The 23,962-nt window shown below is 41.4% G+C and overlaps 1 protein-coding gene across 11 annotated transcripts in view; it reads left to right on the plus strand.

The window, feature by feature from the left end:
- The window catches only part of KIAA1109 (KIAA1109 ortholog), a 294,629-nt gene that overhangs the window by 77,545 nt on the left and 193,122 nt on the right, over nucleotides 1-23,962 (plus strand). For all 11 annotated transcript variants that reach the window (XM_044302174.1, XM_044302098.1, XM_044302121.1 and 8 more), the window contains exons 13-19: nucleotides 1,981-2,072; nucleotides 4,852-4,969; nucleotides 7,172-7,327; nucleotides 10,422-10,519; nucleotides 11,657-11,823; nucleotides 11,990-12,096; nucleotides 12,186-12,391. In XM_044302174.1, the coding sequence (XP_044158109.1) occupies nucleotides 1,981-2,072; nucleotides 4,852-4,969; nucleotides 7,172-7,327; nucleotides 10,422-10,519; nucleotides 11,657-11,823; nucleotides 11,990-12,096; nucleotides 12,186-12,391 (944 nt within the window). The remainder of the gene's footprint in view (nucleotides 1-1,980; nucleotides 2,073-4,851; nucleotides 4,970-7,171; nucleotides 7,328-10,421; nucleotides 10,520-11,656; nucleotides 11,824-11,989; nucleotides 12,097-12,185; nucleotides 12,392-23,962) is intronic.

Raw genomic sequence — 23,962 nt, forward strand, 5'->3', positions numbered from 1 at the left:
ATGGGGGAGTCGGGAAGAATAGTGGGCAGCCAGTAGAGTGTTTGGTTGATGGCTTTTTGTAGGCAAGCAAGAATGACCATGTGCACAGTTTCAGTGGTAGTTACTAGAGAATCCTGATTTTCCTTAAGGGATTTTCTGGGAATAAATCACATCTGCTACAATCTGCTTCCGCTTGACAAAGAATCATACACACCTGCTCCCCGTGTGTCTGTTTTTTGCCATGTTACTTCCTCCCCAGCATGGGCATGGTCACCTGCTCCACTGCAGCCAACCCCTGGCTTCAGTGGTGACATGTATTCATGATATACCATACATACAGCCTAGAGTACACATGTTTATTATAAGTATAGTCTCATTAGACTATCAGTTTAAGCAATTATATCAATTATTAGCTGTCTTTTGTTCCGGCAATCACATTAATTAAAGGGGTTGTCTCATCTGAGACTTTTATGGCATATTGCTAGAAAATGCCATCAAAGTCAGATAGTTCTGGGTCCCATCTCTAGGATCCGCACCTTCCTGCAGAATGGGGCCCCCAAACTGAAGGAAAGCGTGCTGTGCAAGCATGGCCGCCCTAAAGTCAGATAGGTGCAAGTCCCAATAGTGGAATAGTTACATAATCAGTAATCATTCTATTGTTCTATTAAAAAAATGACTTTAGTCCTTAATTTCCATATGATTACTTGTCTTTCTAAGCGACAATTGTTAAGACATAAGTTTGACAACTTATTAAGAGTTTGAATGTTTTCATAAAAACTTTTCTTTATGTATAATTTCATTACAATACATGTCATTCAATGCTATTTTTGATGATTTTATTTTCTGTATATGACATTGATTAACTTTTTATCGCATTGTAAAGAAAATTGTTGCTTTTTCAACTTTGCAAAATTCTGAATAAATAAAGAATTTGAACAGATAGGTGCAAGTCCCACCTCGGGGACCTGCACCTATCTTCAGAAAGGGCCCCCCAAAATGAAAAAGAGGGTGCCCTCCTTCACTTCGGGGGAAGGGGCTGTTCCGTATATAGGTGCTGGGTCACATCTCTGACTTTTCAGAGCAATATGCCGTCAAAGTCTCATATGAACCAACCCCCTTAATTAATGCATCAGATTGGTTACTAGAAAGTCACTAACTAGGAACTTTGTAGTCTTACTTGAAATCCTGTCTGTGTGTGCTACATTTCAGGGCAGGAGCCCTCTCCACTCAGCTAATCCTCCCATGTGGTATGCCAGCCTTTAGCCAAGCTCAGGTGGCACAGGCAGGAGCAGCCACGTGTGCTCCTGCCAGTATGGAATCCGTACTGCGTACACCACTGAGAGGTTAGCAATGTGCGAAAATAGGGAATTTAAGGTAAAACCCAGGACTTTGGGTGTCAATTTCTTTATTAAATAGGCAAAATCCATTAATAAAGTATATTCGAAAAATGATTTTAGGGCATTTGGAACATTATTTTTTTTTTAAGTTGCATAAAAGGTTAGTTACTATTAACACTTCTGTTTCCAGCATTTTCCACAGTACTATAAAACTGACTGAAAATAGAAGTCTGAATAGAAGGTTGTTTTTGCAGGGTTTCCGGTAGCCAGTTTCCAGTCTTTAAACTAAATGTATGGTTTTCTCTTTTACATGAGCAGAGTCTTTGCCATATACTTCTGTGCAACCCCTACAGCAAAAAATATGGCCACAGGTGATGTCACATCATGTGTCTAATGGTTCCAACGCTTTGTGTGTCCAGTGCGTCACACTTATGTCACATGTATGGCCATATTGTCACGAATGTAGTATAAACCTCATTAGGCTGGAGGTTTAAAAGAGTAAAAATATTGATTTGGGCTTTGTGCAAAGAAGCAAAACCAACTTGCTTTTATTATTCTTTCTTTGTGTGGTGCCAAATGTATTTGTGCCCGAAACAAGGCCGCTCTTGATCGGGTGTGGTGTGTGGTTTCTTTTTATATAATTATTTGACTATCTTTTTTCCAGGTTATTCTCCCACAATCAAAGGGCAGTTGTTACACGTTGACACTACGACTAGTATGCAGTACAGGGCACTACTTGAAGCAGAAATGCTTGCAGTAAGTTTCATTATCTGACTACTTGTTGCCAAATCTAAGAATACACTTCAAGGTGACCATGCCTTACCTATATCTGACTGTTGTCTCGAGGCTTGTTTCAGACCAGGCACATTCACAGTGAATAAATGTGTGTACTTTTGTTTTATCTGCATTAATAAAAAAGAGAAAATATATAACCACGTGGGCTTGACATTTAGATAGAAACATCATGTGATAGCTAGTTGTAGGACCTGTCTTCTCTCCTGATCTGTCAGTTTTTAGAAAAAAAAAATGTATTTAAATTAATCAGGAGTGTCTTTTTTTTTTTTTTTTGTAGAACACTATGTTGTGCCATTCCTCTGTTATTCCCTACAGAAAAAGTATGAATAAATTTGCAATTGACCATCATAATCCCCCTTCTTTATTGGGTGCCCGTACACTCTGACACTGTTGGCACTGACTAGACATGTGTAGGGACAGGCTGCATTCACAGTGGGGATGATAACATCCAATTTACAAAAAAAAAAAAAAGACAGGTTCTCTCTAAAGGGTACCTAAACCTTTATTCAAAGAATGGGAGGTGCAGCGGTGCATCTCAGAGTGTCCTCATTCTCGGCTTGCATCGGCGCTGCCCTGCTTTTTCAGGCACATTGAGTATGGATCCATAGAAAGTATAAAGCATCTGTGTTCCACAAGCTGCAAAAGCAGAGCAGAGCTGATAAAAGCCGAAGGTGCAAAGCACCCTGAGAAGTGCCACTGCACCTTCTGTGCCTTGATTGAATTTTTATGTACCCTTTAAAGGGGTTCTGTCATGATTAATGTAAAAATGAAGATCAGACATCATATACAGTCAGGTCCATACATTTTGGGACATCGACACAATTCTAACATTTTTGGCCACAATGGATTTGAAATGAAACGAACAAGATGTGCTTTAACTGCAGACTGTCAGCTTTAATTTGAGGGTATTTACATCCAAATCAGGTGAACGGTGTAGGAATTACAACAGTTTGCATATGTGCCTCCCACTTGTTAAGGGACCAAAAGTAATGGGACAAATATTCATAAATCAAACTTTCACCTTTTAATTCTTGGTTGCAAATCCTTTGCAGTCAATTACAGAATGAAGTCTGGAACGCATAGACATCACCAGACGCTGTGTTTCATCCCTGGTGATGCTCTGCCAGGCCTCTACTGCAACTGTCTTCAGTTCCTGCTTGTTCTTGGGGCATTTTCCCTTCAGTTTTGTCTTCAGCAAGTGAAATGCATGCTCAATCGGATTCCGGTCAGGAGATTGACTTGGCCATTGCATAACATTCCACTTCTTTCCCTTGAAAAACTCTTTGATTGCTTTTGCAGTATGCTTTGGGTCATTGTCCATCATCAATAAATACAAGAGAACCAGTTCTATTGGCAGCCATACATGCCGACGCCATGACACTACCACCACCATGCTTCACTGATGAGGTGGTATGCTTAGGATCATGAGCAGTTCCTTTCCTTCTCCATACTCTTCTCTTCCCATTACTCTGGTGCAAGTTGATCTTGGTCTCATCTGTCCATAGGATGTTGTTCCAGAACTGTAAAGGCTTTTTTAGATGTCGTTTGGCAAACTCTAATCTGGCCTTCCTGTTTTTGAGGCTCAGCAATGGTTTACATCTTGTGGTGAACCCTCTGTATTCACTCTGGTGAAGTCCTTTCTTGATTGTTGACTTTGACACACATACACCTACCTCCTGGAGAGTGTTCTTGATCTGACCAACTGTTGTGAAGGGTGTTTTCTTTACCAGGGAAAGAATTCTTCGGTCATCCACCACAGTTGTTTTCTGTGGTCTTCCGGGTCTTTTGGTGTTGCTGAGCTCACCGGTGCGTTCCTTCTTTTTAAGAATGTTCCAAACTGTTGTTTTGGACGCGCCTAATGTTTTTGCTTTCTGTCTGATGGGTTTGTTTGTGTTTTTTCAGCCTAATGATGGCTTGCTTCACTGATAGTGACAGCTCTTTGGATCTCATATTGAGAGTTGACAGCAACAGATTCCAAATGCAAATAGCACACTTGAAATTAACTCTGGACCTTTTATCTGCTCATTGTAATTGGGATAATGAGGGAATAACACACACTTGGCCATAGAACAGATGAGAAGCCAATTGTCCCATTACTTTTGGTCCCTTAACAAGTGGGAGGCACATATGCAAACTGTTGTAATTCCTACACCGTTCACCTGATTTGGATATAAATACCCTCAAATTAAAGCTGCAGTTAAAGCACATCTTGTTAGTTTAATTTCAAATCCATTGTTACAATTGTGTCGCTGTTCCAATATTTATGGACCTGACTGTAGTATATAAGTCTCTTTCTAACAAAACTAAAACCAGCTCTGTATGTCCGATGGATTCAGAGATCTCCCCGTTCATTGCTTCAGTTGCTCAGCTAGATTAACATCATGATGGCAGCTCAGGGGCATGTCATTTCTGCTGCAGCTTTCTCCCTATCTCAACTCAGGAGGCAATTAAAGGGAAAAATGTAGCATATGGGTCCACGTCAGTGAGGTGGACAGAGAAATGAGAAAGAACAAACAGCAGGTGGCGCTATACAGATACATTTTATGTAATAACTCAGTGGCTATACTACATTTTTAATGTAATTACAAAAGCATTCAGATCCAGGTGCTGGTTTGAAAACTGCAGAATATTTTTTGTAGGGCAACCCCTTTAATATCTGTAATGTAATATTTATGTTTGACTGTGCTAAATTTCTGTATTTCATTTAAAAAAATGCTAATCCTGGCTGTTCTTTTTGCAGTTTCATATAAATGCCAGCTATTCCAGGGTATGGAATATGCCCCAAACATGGCAATGTGAACTTGAAGTCTACAAGGCGACATACTACTTTATTTTTGCACAGAAAAACTTTTTTACAGGTAAATGGCTTAATCATATTGGGAAATTGATAATTTGATAACCCATCTACTCTGGACGAGAGTGATCTTGTGTCCACCTAGTGCCATTACATATTAAGGTCATGTCCTAGAGGCAGATTAGGTATACATTTATTTCAGTATCTAGTTTTAATTAATAATATATAATTGAATAGATTCAGTAATTTGCAGGACTAAACTATTTGTGTTAGGCTTGTTTCACTTTTTTTTTGGACAGATCCAGCAGGCTGTACTAGCTGCCGGAATGCCGTCTTGCCCCATTAACTATAATTGGGTCCAGCGGAGATCCAGCTCAAACTCGGCAAATATGCTGAGAATCGGCCGGACAAATATCACTGCAGCGTTTTTTTGTACGGCTTATTCCTGTAAAGCTATGCTGGAACAGCCTGCCGGAAGACTCTACAGGCAGTGTGAAACAAGCCTTAACATTGTTTCATGGCAAGTATTGGCAATTTCTGAAACTGATGTTCCATGTTATAAGATGTGTTTTACAATATTTCTTTTTTATGCTAATTACATATTTACTTTTAGTATAACCTCTTTTATTAGTTATTGTTCAAAAAGTCTATTACATCCAGTATTTAAAATTGTAAATCTTTCACATATTTCCTTTGAGTTCACATTGGAGGCTCTGGCCAAAAAAAGTTGTATTTTTTCTTTCAGAATGACGAACAGACCCCATTATAGTTATTCCTATCCCTTGTTCGCCATTGGTATACAAACTTATGTCCAATGCAGCAATTACTTTTTTCTGTTTTTGTGCTGGAACAGAGAAACAGCATTTTGCCACAGATATAAACCTGGTGTAATACATTGCAGCATCTACTTATCAGAAACTTGGGGAAAAAAACTATTGTCCCAGTGCTGACAACATTACAATTGAGATCTGCTGTAATGCCAAGTTTATTTGTATTATATTTGTATGTTATGATCTGGGGTGGATTGGGAACTTTAAGTCTCTATGTAACGCACATTGCCGGCCTCTGGCCCTGGTGCATTGTCATTATCATACACTGTGATTGATAATGACAGCACAGGGTAGCCGTCCCTGCCACGCTATCTTGATAATACAGTGTTAAAGGGGTTATCCAATTTCAAGAAAGCCCCCCACATGTGCCGGGCCCCTCATCGGTAATATACTTACCCGCTCCTGGTCCCCGCACCGCCACTGCTGCTTCTCGCTGCACACGAATGAAAACATCCGGTGTCGGGGGGGAGCAGCCAATGGCAGGCGGGGATGGGGATGAGCCTCCCTAGAGTCACCCGCGATGCTAGGGAGGCTCATCTCCGTCCCCGCCTGCCATTGGCTGCTCCCCCCCAACACCGGATGTTTTCATCCGTGTGCAGCGAGAAGCAGCAGCAGCGGTGGTGCGGGGACCGGGAACGGGGTAAGTATATTACTGGTGAGGGTCCCGTCACATGTGGGGTGGTTTATCTTCAAATTGGTTAACCCCTTTAAGCCTGTATTACACAGGCTGATTGAGCAAGCAATTGTCAGGAGGGAAGCATTCCCTCCCGGCAATCGCTTGCTAGCTAGTGGAGGAGACCGCTGCTATTACATGCAGCAATCTCCTCTGCAGCATGGGGAGGAGCGATCGCTATGCCATTACTCATCCCCATATGGTCTAGTAATTAGATCGTAATTAGACACGATCAACCACCGGCAAGTGCTGATTTTTAATCTTGCTTAAAAATCTGAATTGCCCGTCGGTGGCAGTATCACACTGCATGATGATCACTAACAAGCGTTCATGCGAATGTTCGTTGGCGATTATTAGCTGAAAAATCGGCTAGTGTAATATGGACTTTTGACTCTGTATGATAATGATAGTGTAGCAGGGCCAGTGGCCTGCAAAGTGTATTATGGTGCATTCAGACGACTATGCCGTGTTTTGCGGTACAGAACAATGGATCTTTTGCAGCACCATTGAAATAAATGGGTCCGCAACATTGCGGAATGGATGGGGACTCGTTCATACGGTCACCTGGATGAGCCCTCATAGAGAGGGTGCTGGCCCACTGCACGGTAAAAGGCAGTCTGCCTTGCCAATCCTCCCCTGGTTGTGATTGATGTTTTCACTTTAGGTTCCTTCTCATATATTATGGTTATAATAATAATATTAATAATAATGACAAAAATATATATATCCTAATTATATGTCCCCCATCCTGCTTTCATCATAGATCTCATTCAAGACTGGTCCAGTGACAGCCCTCCAGATTTGTTTTCCTTTGTCCCATATACATGGAACTTAAAGATCATGTTTCATCAGTTTGAGATGATCTGGGCAGCAAATCAGCACAATTGGATAGATTGCTCAACAAAGCAGCAGGAAAATGGTGAGACCCTTCCTCTTAATCCCGTAGCTTGTACTTGATGAATGTTTTTTAAAGGGGTTCTCCAAGTTAATTACAAAATAACCCCATACTTAAAAAAAAAATATGATATTCTTCTCAGCACCCCCCACCCCTGCTGTTCTCAGCACTTCTGCTTCTCTTCCAGTTATTTGTATATGCAGCTACAGCGGTGATGTGCCGTATACCTATATGTCACTGCTGCAGTCTTGTATACAAACAGCGGCAAGGGGACCAAACCGGCAGGGAAAATAGAGGGGAGTATATAATAGCTTTTTAATTTAAAACATTGGGTGGTAAATTTGTAATTAACTCGCTTTCTGTCTAGTTAAGAAGACATATTTCCATATGCTCTTTTAGAGAATTCTGTGTTAAAGGGGTTGTCCAACATTTTAATACTAATAGCCTATCCTCAGAATAGGTCATCAGTATCTAAAAGCAAACAAACACTATATGTATCAGCCCCCTGATTCATGCAAACATTGTAGGTCATCAATGCCTGATCAGTGGAGGTCCCATTACCAATGATGAAAGTGAAACCACCCTAAATTAGGGCATTTAAGATACACTCTGGTGTTCCAAATCAATGTACCCTCAGGGGGTTAATATCCACGCGTGGTTGAGAGACTGAACACTGACACAGAAGTTGGTCAAAGCAATCTCTAACTTTATTACATGGGGTAAGCCGTATATACATTTTCAGAAGAGGGCAGTCCTCTCTGAGGCTTAAACATTGTTTCATTGGTCAAAAAGGAAAAAATGATAAGAGAAACAGAGATAACACTTCAACATCTGCGCAGTGAGTACCACTTTGGAATGTGAACTAATGTAAACATCTAAGTGTTCGCCATTTTGTAATGGCGGACAGTCTAACAATGATACTGCATACGTCATATGTGACACTTCAAAGAGGTGCTTCTCTATAGGCAGTGAATAATATATATATCATCAAGCCATATGATTGGCTTACGCATTCCACCACACTCTATGGGACACCTGTAGAAAGATGAGAAATCAGACACTTCTCACAGCACAGCTCTTTGCCCCCCTCTCCCTTCTCCAGCTTGAGACAAAGAGAGAGGTGTGGGAGGAAGGCACTTTGGAAAAGAAAAAGTTAACTCATTACAGTCCTAGATATACAAAAAATATAGAATAAAATTCACACATCTTTAACACCAACTTATAAAGCACACCGCCACACTTTGGACAGTAGATGTGCTTGGTGTTGCCTCCCAGGCCCATTTCTTTGTATAGGACTGAGCTGTGCGTAGACCATGTGACAGATGTATGTGATGTCACTGGCCAAAGATGATACCGTGGTGAGCACCGCAGACTCTTCAAACAGCTGATCAGCAGGGGTGCCAGCAGTCGGACCCCTTCCAGTTATTTATTGATGACCTATCCTGAGAAAATGGCCATATTTATCAAAATGTTGGACAACCTCTTTAATAGTGAGGGTCCTCTATTCAAGGTCCTCATCTCTTGATCAGGGTCAAAAGAAGATATAAAGAGGATCTCTAGCTTTCAAAGTCCTGTCTTGCATTACACAGACAACCCACTGATCGGAATGGGCTCTTTGTAATGCTTCATTTCTATTGTGGTGCTGCTGTAGTGAATCTGAACGCTTGATGCAAAATTATGATACAGCTTGCTGCTGAATACTGGGGGTTCCTGTGGGGCTGGACACTTTGTAATACGTTTATTGTCAAGGGATCCTTGTCTGAAACAAGGATTGTCCAAAGTGCAGAGCCTTTTTAGGCTACTTTCACATCATAGGATCTCAATAGCGGGAAAGCGCTTCAGTTTTGTCCCCATTCATTGTCAATGGGGAAAAAACTGAACTGAAGGGAGCGGCGTGCATTGGAATGCATTCCATTCCATTGCGTTCCCGTGACGCACACAAAAGCGCAGCAAGCAGCGTTTTTGAGTGCGTCCTGGGATGTGGAGCAAGACAGATCCATCATGACTCACAATGTAAGTCAATGGAGACTAATCCGTTTTCTCGGACACAATAGAAAACGGATCCGCCCCTCATCCGTCATGGCTATTTTAGAGATAATACAACCGTATCTGTTCAGAACGGATGTTGTATTACCAGTAATGGAAGCGTTTTTGCTGATCCATGACGGATCCAGTAAAACGCTAGTGTGAAAGTAGCCTTATAGTGGCTGTAAGCACAAATGCCACTATGTAAAGTGCTGACCACACAGAACGGACGCTTCACTGCGAGTGACATATGCTTGTGCTTCCCATTTTGATATTATTTGTAAAAAGAGTTTACAAAGCTTGAAACCCAAGGTCATCATCTAATTCAGCTTTCTGTATAAGATTAAAAATGTAATTCTGTTTCCAACCTCTTTAATAATACCTTGTTCGCCCTCCCATTTTTTTAAAGCTAAAAATATACAGCTTTATGTTTATGAAGTAATAGTCTATGGGTCTAGTGAAGGCCGTACACATAAGATGCTCAAATGCCCTTTCCACTGACTGGTAACTCGCTCAGCTTCACCATGAATATGCACAAGTAGCTCAACTGTAAATGTGTGTTTATATATAGCTGTTTTCCAACATATAATATTGGGGGCAGGGGGCTCAGAGAGGCTTAAAAGTATAAAAGAATCAATAAAAAAAACTTCTCTGGTCTCCCGTCTTGTTGCGCAGGCAGCACCCCGCAGCAGCTGGGGAACCCCATTAACATTGACACTACAGCATTGTCTCCGGTGATGCTTTTATTTCAGAAAATTGACAAAAAAAATCCTTTTCAAATCCTTTCAAGCTCAGTTCTAACCCGTGTTGTCTTCAGAAATAATTTGTAAGTTCTTTTCTGTGAACCCACAAGCTAAATGTATCACTTACCACCTTTTTTCGTATTGTAGAGTTTTCTTTGTATTGTCATGACTGAGATTTAAGGTGGTTGTAGACGTGTTCTTCTTATTAAATGGTAAATCAATAACCGCCAATGATTGCTATTATGGTTCAGATACAAGGTATTTCCTTTCTTACACCCATTTTTTTTGCGCACTGCATATCTTTGTATAGATTTTTTCTTAAATTTTATAGACTGTTCTTGTTATTCTAGTGTATCTGGCTGCCTGTGGAGAAACATTAAACATTGATTTTGCGCTGCCATTTACTGATTTTGTTCCAAGTACGTGCAGTACTAGATTTTCCTTAAGAGTAAGTATCATTGCATCAAAGTTTACCTAGCACACAATTTGTACAACAAAAAATGTATTTTGGTTTGTACGAGTGAGCAGAATATGTGGAAAATGGAGCAGTATATATATATATATATATATATATTTGTATATGATTTTTCTTTTTATCATTAGTATGAAACATATTTATTACAAACTGTAAAAACTTTCCTGCCTACAGAATTATCCATATTACAAGCTGTTCGTAAATTACCGTAATGTATGGGATTCTGGTTTTATTCTTCAATATGAGATCCTGTTCAGATCACATTAATGGTCCATTCACACGACTGTATTTCTGGGTCCGTATCCGTTCCGCAATTGTGTGGAACCATTCATTTCAATAGGGCCGCAAAAGAGCATCCGTAGTTCTGTACCGTGGCCCCGCAAAAAAGATAGAGTATCTCCTATTCTTGTCCGCAGTCATGGACAAGAATAGGTATTTCTATCATAGGGCTGGTTGTGTACATTCTGCAAAATGCGGACAGCACATGGCCGGTACCTGTGTTTTGCAGATCCGCAATTTACGGACCACAAAACACTTGCGGCCGTATGAATGGACACTTAGGGAGTCATTTACTATGCTGAAATACACGTAAATTAGGCGTATTTCAGGAGATGATCTGCTATCTGCGACTTCGCCCTGCTTACGCCAGGTCTAAAACTGTGGGTGTAGGCGGGAAAGGGGACGGGCCAGCAGGCTCGTCTCCTTTACTATTTTCTATGCCTGTTTTAGGAGTACAAAAAGGTCTAAATGTAAGACCGCTCGGAAACTGTCTTACATTTAGAACTGGCGCTGGATGCGCTGAAGTTACGGAGAGGCCTGTGCCTCTTTGTAACTTTGGCAGATCCACCGCTAGTTTAGAGCGTCTAAAATGCCGATCTTAATAAATGTGCTCCTTAGTGTGTACATCGTGAAAAGCTCTGACACACACGCTGAGTGTGCACACAGAGGTTCTTAGGCTAGTTTCACACTAGCGCTAGGGATCCGGCAGGCTGTTCCATGCCTAGCCTAAACCCAACAGAGGACAAGAGAGAGTCCTTTTGACCTAGCGCCAGTATGCATTGGAAAAAAGCAAGTATGGAATAGAGTATATTTATACTTTTTTGTTTCTAGGGAGGAGATGTAGACCTGCATTTGTATTTACCTGACTGCCACCCCAGTAAATATTCACTGCTTACATTGGTAAAGGACTGTCATATACATAAAACTTGCAGTTCAGCAGAGAATCAAAGCGGGCAAAAAACTTGCAAACCAAAATGGAGAAATGTAACAAAAGCTGGGTAAGTCGTTTTAATGCCACCATTTATGGTATACGTTTTGTGCAAATTTTTTTTTTTGTGATCTTTTATATGCAGAACTAGACTACTTCATTATCACTTTTAATATAGTGATATAAATATGATATGCTTTGTGATTGTCAATTATTTTTTTTTTTCTGTTCAATAGGTCTGGTTGGGTGGAGTGCTGGACTGTTCCCTCTGTTCTTTTAAACATCGACTATACCTGGCATCCAATATATCCACAAAAGGCTGATGAACAACTAAAACAGTCATGTAAGTTCATTTTATCTGTTTATTCTTAGTGGCACTAAACATTCAACAATTTATTTATATTTTCTAACCTTCAGTTTTTCTGTTCCCAGTATCAGAAATGGAAGAATCCATGCTTTCAATGCTGAGGCCTTGTCAGAGAACATCAGAGAGAGTCACGTCTCCCACCTCTTTAAGCAGACCTGCAGTTGATCCTTCTGAACTGCCTCCCGATAAGCTGCATGTGGAACTAGAGCTCTCCCCTGACTCCCAAGTTATTTTCTATGGACCCCTCCTGAAGGCCTTTGTGTCCATAAAGGTATTTTCTTCTAACGTTGCTGAATTGTTCATTTTACTTGCATGCCCCGTAGGGGACTTGAATATGGGATTTTCTGTCCGCTTGTATTACAGGGAGTGCAGAATTATTAGGCAAGTTGTATTTTTGAGGATTAATTTTATTATTGAACAACAACCATGTTCTCAATGAACCCAAAAAACTCATTAATATCAAAGCTGAATATTTTTGGAAGTAGTTTTTAGTTTTAGCTATTTTAGGGGGATATCTGTGTGTGCAGGTGACTATTACTGTGCATAATTATTAGGCAACTTAACAAAAAACAAATATATACCCATTTCAATTATTTATTTTTACCAGTGAAACCAATATAACATCTCAACATTCACAAATATACATTTCTGACATTCAAAAACAAAACAAAAACAAATCAGTGACCAATATAGCCACCTTTTTTTGCAAGGACACTCAAAAGCCTGCCATCCATGGATTCTGTCAGTGTTTTGATCTGTTCACCATCAACATTGCGTGCAGCAGCAACCACAGCCTCCCAGACACTGTTCAGAGAGGTGTACTGTTTTCCCTCCTTGTAAATCTCACATTTGATGATGGACCACAGGTTCTCAATGGGGTTCAGATCAGGTGAACAAGGAGGCCATGTCATTAGATTTTCTTCTTTTATACCCTTTCTTGCCAGCCACGCTGTGGAGTACTTGGACGCGTGTGATGGAGCATTGTCCTGCATGAAAATCATGTTTTTCTTGAAGGATACAGACTTCTTCCTGTACCACTGCTTGAAGAAGGTGTCTTCCAGAAACTGGCAGTAGGACTGGGAGTTGAGCTTGACTCCATCCTCAACCCGAAAAGGCCCCACAAGCTCATATTTGATGATACCAGCCCAAACCAGTACTCCACCTCCACCTTGCTGGCGTCTGAGTCGGACTGGAGCTCTCTGCCCTTTACCAATCCAGCCACGCGCCCATCCATCTGGCCCATCAAGACTCACTCTCATTTCATCAGTCCATAAAACCTTAGAAAAATCAGTCTTGAGATTTTTCTTGGCCCAGTCTTGACATTTCAGCTTGTGTGTCTTCTTCAGTGGTGGTCGTCTTTCAGCCTTTCTTACCTTGGCCATGTCTCTGAGTATTGCACACCTTGTGCTTTTGGGCACTTCAGTGATGTTGCAGCTCTGAAATATGGCCAAACTGGTGGCAAGTGGCATCTTGGCAGCTGCACGCTTGACTTTTCTCAGTTCATGGGCAGTTATTTTGCGCCTTGGTTTTTCCACACGCTTCTTGCGACCCTGTTGACTATTTTGAATGAAACGCTTGATTGTTCGATGATCACGCTTCAGAAGCTTTGCAATTTTAAGAGTGCTGCATCCCTCTGCAAGATATCTCACTATTTTTGACTTTTCTGAGCCTGTCAAGTCCTTCTTTTGACCCATTTTGCCAAAGGAAAGGAAGTTGCCTAATAATTATGCACACCTGATATAGGGTGTTGATGTCATTAGACCACACCCCTTCTCATTACAGAGATGCACATCACCTAATATGCTAAATTGGTAGTAAGCTTTCGAGCCTATACAGCTTGGAGTAAGACAACATGCATAAAGAGGATGATGTGGTCAAAATACTAATTTGCCTAATAATTCTGCACTCCCTGTATAGACTACAATAGAATACTATGGCAGTCTATAAGAGTTTGACAGGCTTGCTATAAAGCCCTGCCACAGGCAGGATTTAACATGTATGCTACTGTGGCAGGCCTGGGAGCCTTCACTATAAGCTTCTCTCAAAAGTCATGCCCTCACAGCTCTTTTTCTTAATGAGGGGTTTTATTGTTAAAAAGTAGTAAAACTGTGTATTTGGTATTGATGAAATTGTACTGACCTAGAGAATAAAATGATCATGTTTTTATACCGCAAAGTGAGTGTCACAAAATTTAAAATTTAAAAAGTCAGTGGTGGGATTTCAGTTTTTCCCCCCCTCCTTATCCCTCCCCAGAAAGAGTTAATAAAAGTTACTCAATGATTATATATACCCCAAAATGGTGGACTTAAAAACAACAACTTGTCCCACAAAAAACAAGCCCTCATATGGCTATATCGATGGAAAAATAAAAAAGCTATAACTCTTGGAATGTGACCTTGGAAAAAAAATATTAAAATTGCTTGGTCATTAAAGGGAACCTGTCAGTACAAGAAAATGGATCATAAACTGCCAGCAGTACCTTAGAAGCCAGATGTTACCAGCTTTAATGATGTTCTTGTGTAAGATGTCTGAGGCGCATGATCGGTGTAAAACAGTTTTTTTCCTCCGCAGGTCGTATGCAAATGAGGCTTCCTTGCTTCGAGTCTAGGTAAGCACGCCCCCTAACCGTCCCCTCTTTTGTTAGATTGATAGCCTGCAGCACGGCCGGGATGGCACAAGTCTCGTGCATCGCCGCTGAAACCTGGCTAACAGCGACAGCCGGAGACAGGATCGCGACTTGCCAAGGAGCGCACCGTGCATGCGCGAGACTTATGCGATCCCGACCACACTGCAGGCTGTCAATCTAACAAAAGTTAGGACGGTTAGGGGGTGTGCTTACCTTGACTCGAAGCAAGGAAGCTGACGTGAGATTTTATCTGTAGGGACATTTCTTAGGCGGAACTGAGGAGCTTGACTCTTCTCTGGTCAAGCATGTAAGCTATGACTCTTTTCTGTTAATTAGCATAAAAGGCAGGAAAGCATTATGGGGCGATAAAATAGGACAGGTTAGTCCTGAGAAGATTATGGATCGATCACTGGGAACTATCAGGGTAAACAAGTAATAAGGTACATTTGGTTTTATATGTCAGAACATGGTGACAGGTTCCCTTTAAGCCCTAAATTGCATACAGGGGAAGGGGTTAATGACGGCTGCAACTGTTTTGAGTATGTCTTGCTGGTAGACTTGGAAGTTATATACAATAACGGAAAACACTCCGATGATTGTCACTTTGGTTGCATAAGTTTACATAATTAATTAGGATGTGATTAACAGCCCACAGAAATTTTATACGGTTAACTTATCAAGGCCTTTCATCTGGAGAATTGTGGGGTAGTAGAAATGTAGAGGAATGGTAGAAAACTGACCTGCGTATGGATAAAGAACCACGAACAAGACTGATACAAAGTGACCTTCAATCTCAAGTTGCAACAGTTTGAAGTTGTCTGAATGAGGTCTGGCTCTTTGTGAAAAAGACTTCAGTGACAGTCGCGTTTGGCCAATCTGCATATAAGTCTAGGTGCACATTTCTGGATCCGGCATCTGCTGGACACCGCCGCCGCCTGCTGGTTCCCTGTCACTAAATTGGATCCATTGGGTTCCTGGTGTGATTATCGGCATTTTGCTGGAGAAACACTGCTGCATACAGCAGTATTTCATTATATTTTTTGCTCCGCCACAGATGTGCACATAGCCTAAGTGCTCTTTGGAGAGCAGGGGATCTTCTGTTCAGTGTGTATCGCCAGCCGAGGAGAACTTCACAAGAAGGCCTAAGCAGGCTACCTTCACACTTGCGGCAGCAGGGTCTTGTGACAGCATGCTGTAGTTTTTGTCCGGCCGCCTTTTGGCATGTTTGCCATGCTGCGGCGGACCTCCGGCCCGCCCCAGTATAGTGAATGGGGCCAGAGCAGACTTCTGGCGGCGCTGTGGGCTAGCGTTAGTGCGGATCCGACAGACTGTTCCCCCGCCGAAACAGCCTGCCGGATCCATACTACAGTGTACACACATGTGCTGACGGAAGTCCGCCCGGCCCCATTAACTATAATGGGGAGCAGCGTAGATTTGGCAGTAGCATGGCAAATATGCTGAGAGGTGGCTGGACAAACACCGCTGCGTGCAGTAGGATGGTGACAAAACGTGGATCCCATATCTATGAAAGGAGCTAAGACTTGAAGAAAATACAGTAGAATTTACTGTATGTCGAGATGGTGTGAAAAGTTTAGCACGGTGAGGCATGTATGTGTGTATATGTGTATGTGTGTATATATATATATATTTAAATTATTTAGTGTGTGTTAGTGCCATTAGATGCAGCATTATAGCTTGCGGCTTCAAAGCTGCTGTCGGTATGGCATGCTGCATCATTTTCTGGTCTGTGTTACTGTCAGGGCTGAATGTGAATCCATCACTGATGTAATAAGTATTGTGAATGTCTGTTTTATGTGGTGCCAGGTGCCTGATGCTTTCATGTGTGAGCGTTTTTTAAAGATAAGCTTGGCAATATGTATTTTAGATCTCCATCCATCTCTGATATTTTATTGCCGTCATGCTCCGCACGCATATTTTACCTTGTAAATGTTTTAGAGTCTTCTGAAAGTGTTGTCACGTTAGATGCAGAACATCCTTTCTTTTTGACTTTCCATTGATTTGCTATTTTTACTGGCTGTGTGTTTTCTGGGGTCTATTTTCTCTGCTCGTTTTGACCTCTGTGAAGGTTTCCTTTCCATCACCATCGTGTTAGACTAATTAACAGCATTGTTCGTACCCGGCCTCAAATCCATTTTTGCAAGCTCTGCAGGGAACAACTGCTCTATTTTCATATGCTTGTTGGATTTCTGAAAATAATTTTAAGCGTTGAAGTGGTGGGCTTGGAGCTGAAAGCACTCCTACTTCTCTGTTCATCTGTGGGAATTGTTCTGTCTGAATGATTTGTTTGTCCCACTGACTTCTGATTCAAAACTACAGCTGTTCACAACATATGGCAAAGCTGTAACAGTCAAATATAGCTGCCCTCCACGGGGCAGTTGTGATTGATCTGCAGAAGACCCATGGTGCGTTTGGGGAATATCGTTCTAATTACCGATGGATCTTTTCAAAACCTGGACAGCATTGAGAATCTGCGGCCGTTGAGTAGGCCCTGTGGAGATGAAGGATCAAGATCAAGTGTTACCATCGCCATCTTCAAATAGTGCAACAGTGATGGTTTGTGAAGCTAGTTTTGCATTATTATCCACCAAAGGTTTTCTTAAAGAGGACCCTTAAGCCCTTCTGAAACCTGTTTTAGTATATGCTTGCATTCCCCGTGATATAACCATTCGGGATCCTCCTTTACAATAGCTCTGCCTTGTACCATGCCTCTGTTATTCCAACTAGAACGGTATGAATAATGTAATGGCTTGATGTTACCGGTTGGGCACCTGTCCCAAAGCAGTCTGACACTATCCAATTAGTTCTGACCGTGGCCCTATGTAGGAACACACCCCTATAACAAGCAGAATGGTAGTATCCACTTGTCAGTCTAGTAGGAATAACAGAGGAAAGGGGCAGTACAGAGTTTATAAGTAAAGATCCACCTGAATTGCCATTTCATGGAAAGTAAAAGCTTTTATTTAGCCAGACATAGAGAGGTGACAGGGTTTTCTTAAAGGGGAAATCTACTCAAACTGATCTTTTGATATGTGATAGATAACTGAGGACGCTACATTGATGAAGCATAGAATGCCAAACACCGCTATTTTTTATTTTATTTTTTAAAGAAAGAATGGACTTTATAGTGAGCTTAAACCCCTTTGACGTCATTCATAAAATTGTTACTGAAAATCTGGTCAGAATGATCAGTGGCCCTTTTAATATTGTGTCAGATTTTCATTAGCGGAAATCCCGGAGCAGTGGCATAAGGTTCAGTAGTGGTTTAACATTGCAGAATTCACCAATGTGATCGTCTCATGTATGTACGGTATTTTGTGGAGTTACCTCAGCCCACTTTATAAGTTCATGCAAATTTCATGATAGGTATGAAAATAATTTTGCATGGTATTTTTCATGGGGAAATGTCCTGCTTTGTGTTTTGCTGGAGCAGTCCTGCTGTCACTGCTTGTTTACATGCCTGCATATGGCTGCAACCAGTCACTGTCACAAGTCCTTAACCCCTTAGGGACACAGCCTTTTTACACCTTAGGACCAGGCCATTTTTTGAAAATCTGACCAGTGTCACTTCAAGTGCTGATAACTTTAAAACGCTTTGACTTATCCAGGCCATTCTGAGATTGTTTTTTCGTCACATATTGTACTTCATGACACTGGTAAAATAAAGTTAAAAAAATATTTTTTTTTGCATAAAAAAAAGTCAAATTTACCAAAAATTGGGAAAAATTTGCAAATTTCAAAGTTTCAGTTTCTCTACTTCTGTAATACATAGTAATACCCCCAAAAATTGTGATGACTTAACATTCCCCATATGTCTACTTCATGTTTGAATTATTTTGGGAATGATATTTAATTTTTTGGGGATGTTACAAGGCTTAGAAGTTTAGAAGCAAATCTTGAAATTTTTCAGAAATTTACAAAAACCCAATTTTTAGGGACGAGTTCAGGTCTGAAGTCACTTTGCGAGGCTTACATAATAGAAACCACCCAAAAATGACCCCATTCTATAAACTACACCCCTCAAGGTATTCAAAACTGATTTTACAAACTTTGTTAACCCTTTAGGTGTTGCACAAGAGTTATTGGCAAATGGGGATGAAATTTGAGAATTTCATTTTATTGCCTAATTTTCCATTTTAACCCATTTTTTCCACTAACAAAGCAAGGGTTAACAGTCAAACAAGACTGTATCTTTATTGCCCTGCCTCTGCCGTTTACAGAAACACCCCATATGTGGCCGTAAACTACTGTACGGCCACACAGCGGGGCGTAGAGTGAAAGGTGCGCCGTATGGTTTTTGGAAGCCAGATTTTGCTGGACTGGTTTTTTGACACCATGTCCCATTTGAAGCCCCCTGATGCACCCCTAGAGTAGAAACTCCATAAAAGTGACCCCATCTAAGAAACTACACCCCTCAAGGTATTCAAAACTGATTTTACAAACTTTGTTAACCCTTTAGGTGTTGCACAAGAGTTATTGGCAAATGGGGATGAAATTTGAGAATTTCATTTTTTTGCCTAATTTTCCATTTTAACCCATTTTTTCCACTAACAAAGCAAGGGTTAACAGCCAAACAAGACTGTATCTTTATTGCCCTGACTCTGCCGTTTACAGAAACACGCCATATGTGGCCGTAAACTACTGTACGGCCACACAGCGGGGCGTAGAGTGAAAGGTGTGCCGTTTGGTTTTTGCAAGGCATGTTTTGCTGGACAGTTTTTTTGACACCATGTCCCATTTGAAGCCCCCTGATGCACCCCTAGAGTAGAAACTCCATAAAAGTGACCCCATCTAAGAAACTACACCCCTCAAGGTATTCAAAACGGATTTTACAAACTTTGTTAACCCTTTAGGTGTTGCACAAGATTTAATAGAAAATAGAGATACAATTTCAAAATTTCACTTTTTTGGCAGATTTTCCATTTTAATATTTTTTTTCCAGTTACAAAGCAAGGGTTAACAGCCAAACAAAACTCATTATTTCTGGCCCTGATTCTGTAGTTTACAGAAACACCTCATATGTGGTTGTAAACTGCTGTACGGGCACACGGCAGGGCGCAGAAGGAAAGGAATGCCATACGGTTTTTGGACGGCAGATTTTGCTGGACTGGTTTTTTTGACACCATGTCCCATTTGAAGCCCCCCTGATGCACCCCTAGAGTAGAAACTCCATAAAAGTGACCCCATCTAAGAAACTACACCCCTCAAGGTATTCAAAACTGATTTTACAAACTTTGTTAACCCTTTAGGTGTTGCACAAGATTTAATAGAAAATAGAGATACAATTTCAAAATTTCACTTTTTTGGCAGATTTTCCATTTTAATATTTTTTTTCCAGTTACAAAGCAAGGGTTAACAGCCAAACAAAACTCATTATTTCTGGCCCTGATTCTGTAGTTTACAGAAACACCCCATATGTGGTCGTAAACTGCTGTACGGGCACACGGCAGGGCGCAGAAGGAAAGGAATGCCATACGGTTTTTGGAAGGCAGATTTTGCTGGACTGGTTTTTTTGACACCATGTCCCATTTGAAGCCCCCCTGATGCACCCCTAGAGTAGAAACTCCAAAAAAGTGACCCCATTTTAGAAACTACGGGATAGGGTGGCAGTTTTGTTGGTACAAGTTTAGGGTACATATGATTTTTGGTTGCTCTATATTACACTTTTTGTGCGGCAAGGTAACAAGAAATTGCTTTTTTGGCACCGTTTTTTTTTTTTTTGTTATTTACACCATTCATCTGACAGGTTAGATCATGTGGTAATTTTATAGAGCAGGTTGTCACGGACGCGGTGATACCCAATATGTATACAATTTTTTTTATTTATGTACTTTTTTACACAATAATTTCATTTTTAAAACAAAAAAATGTTTTAGTGTCTCCATAGTCTAAGAGCCATAGTTTTTTAAATTTTTGGGCGATTATCTTAAGTAGGGTCTCATTTTTTGTGGGATGAGATGACGGTTTGATTGGCACTATTTTGGGGTGCACATGACTTTTTGATTGCTTGCTATTACACTTTTTGTGACGGAAGATGACAAAAAATGGCTTTTTTTACACCGTTTTTATTTTTAATTTTTTTACGGTGGTCATCTGAGGGGTTAGGTCATGTGATATTTTTATAGAGCCGGTGAATACGGACGCGGCGATACCTAATATGTATACTTTTTATTTATTTATGTAAGTTTTACACAATGATTTCATTTTTGAAACAAAAGAAATCATGTTTTAGTGTTTCCATAGTGTAAGAGCCATAACTTTTTCAGTTTTTGGGCGATTATCTTGGGTAGGGTATGATTTTTGCGGGATGAGATAACGGTTTGATTGTTACAATTTTGGCATAGATGCGACTTTTTTGATCACTTTTATTACCTTTTTTGGGAAGTAAGGTGGGCAAAATTCCAATTTCATCATAGTTTTTATTTTTTTATTTTTATGGCGTTCACCGTTCGGGTAAAGTAACATTACCGTTTTATAGATCAGGTCGTTACGGACGCGGCGATACCAAACATGTGTAGGGAATTTTATTTTTTTCATTTTTAATCAGTGATAAATGTGTTTTTTGATTTTTACTTTATTTTTCACTTTTTTCACTTTTTTTTTGACCCAGACCCACTTGGTTCTTGAAGATCCAGTGGGTCTGATGTCTACATATTACAGTACAGTACAATATATAGTACTATACTGTATTTTACACTTTGTCTGAACAGATCTATGCCTTTCAGCACAGATCTGTTCAGCACCATGGACAGCAGGACGCCTGAGAAGGCGTCCTGTTGCTATGGGAACCTTCCCCGTCTGCTCAGTAGTGGCCAGAACTGCGCAGACGGGGAAGGGTAAGGACGGGGCTTGGGGGGGCTGCCTGGGAGCTCTCTCCCTCTCCATTCTGGGGACTGCAAAGGCACAGCAGCCCCCCGATGGGAGAGGGAGGGAGCTCCCTCTTACTGTTAACCTTTTCCATACAGCGGTCCGTACGGACCGCTGTATGGAAAGGGTTAAACGGCTGACATCGCATCACCGATGTCAGCCGTTTATACCAGGGTGCCAGCAATGTGCTGGCACCCTGGTATACCCACTAGACGCCAACGATTACGCAATGGGAGGCGGGCGGGGGATCGCGATCCCGCCTACCGCACCACCCGCCTCCCGCACCGCCCGCACCGCCCGCAACCCTCCCCCTGCACCTCCCATCGTGCTCGAATAACTCAGGGGTGCAGGGGGAGGGATACTGGAAACAATTTTTAATCCTAAAGTTTCTGATCCCCGCGGTCAGGGACCGCGGGGATCAGAAACTGCAGAAATCGCAGCAAACCGCAGGTCTGAATTGACCTGCGGTTTGCCGCGATCGCCGACATGGGGGGGTCACGGGACCCCCCCGCGCATTTAGCCTAGGTGCCTGCTCAATGATTTGAGCAGGCACCGGGTTCCGATCACTGCCAGCCGCACGGCAGTGATCGAAAATGCACAGGGCGTACATGTACGCCCTGTGTCCTTAAGTACCAGGGCACAAGGGCGTACCTGTACGCCCTGTGTCCTTAAGGGGTTAAAGGGATTCTGTCAACCAGATTTTCGCTACAGAGTTTTTCATATCATCATATCAGTCTCTTTGATCTAGATAAAAATATACTAGTCTTACCCCCACGTCTTTTCATTTTTTGCTAAAAATCGCTTTTATTCGTATGCTAATTACCTTCATAAGGAGCCCAAGGGGCTTGGCCTCCGACCGTTGGAACCCTCTCGTCGCCATTCCCCCCCCACAACCGGGCCCACGCTGTGTCCTGGCAACAGCCTCATCCAGGGGCATCGCGCATGCTCCAGCTGTCTTCACACTGAAAGGAAGTGTGCAGACAACTGGTGCATGACACCAGAAAAAGCGTCAAACATAAAAAAAAATTTAAGCAATTGAAGGATAAGTCTGACATTTTTTATATTCTTCTACAACCGCTTAAAGAGGACCTTTCACCAGAAAAAAAAATTCTAAACTAACCCAACTTCTAATCCAAAACCCAATTTTTTTTAGGACCAGTTCAATTATAAAGTCACTTTCTGGGGCTTACATATTAGAAACCCCCCATAGATCACCCCATTTTGCCAACTACACCCCTCAAGCTATTTAATACTGATTTTATAAACGTTATTAACCCTTTAGGTGCCCCCCACAGCCAAACAAAACTCCAAATCTATTACCCTGAATCTGGAGTTTACAAAAACATCCCATGTGTGCTCAAAAACTGATGTATGGGCACACAGCAGGCTTTAGAGTGGAAGGAGCACCATTTGGCTTTTGGAGAGCGGATTTAGCTGGAATGGTAATTGGGAGCTATGTCGCATATGAAGGTCGCCCTACAGTGGAAACCCCCCAAAAAGTGACCCCATTCCGGAAACTACACCTCTCAAGAAATATTTCAAGGTGTGTAGTGAGCACTTTGACCTCAAAGGTGTTTCCTAGAATTAGGAAATACTTGGTAGTGAAAATGAAAAATTTCATTTTTTTCACAAAAAAGTTGCTTTACACCCACATTTTTCACTTTCCCAAAGGGTAACAGTACAAAATTAATCCCACATTTTGTTCCACATTTCCCCCCGAATACGGCAACAGCCCATATGTGCTCAAAAACTGATGTATGGGTGCACAGCAGGCTTCAGAGTGGAAGGAACACCATATGGCTCACTAGTATTCGCTTTATACGCATTATCGGTATATCGGCAAGGTTAGATGCCAATACCGATAATGTACAAAATCCTGAATCTCAGCCGATAATATCGGTACTAGTATTATATCGATCCCTAGTATTAACATTTGAAGTGGTAGAAAGGGTACTTTTCAGCAAACAAGTGTCTCACAGAAGGCGGAAACACTTGTTAAAGGATTTCAAAGCACACATTTATGAAAATGAAAAATTACTAGCAGACCCCAATTTTTCACTTTCACAAGGGATTAAAGGAGAAAATGCACCCCAGTATGTGTTCCCCATTTTCTTTCCATTCAGTAAACGCCCTATATATGTGCTTATAGCCTTCTGTATGAGCGCACAGCAGGACTCAGAATGGGAGGAAAACAGTGTGGCTTTTGGAGGGCAGAGGCAGCCCGACAGTGAAAACTGCAAAAACGAGGCTCTAGGGGTTCCAGAACATAAAAGGAAATTGAAGAAATGCCCCATTTAATAAAATGACTCCCTTCAATGTATTCATCTAGGG

This window comes from Bufo gargarizans, chromosome 1 (genome assembly GCF_014858855.1).
Source record: "Bufo gargarizans isolate SCDJY-AF-19 chromosome 1, ASM1485885v1, whole genome shotgun sequence".
NCBI lineage: Eukaryota > Metazoa > Chordata > Amphibia > Anura > Bufonidae > Bufo > Bufo gargarizans.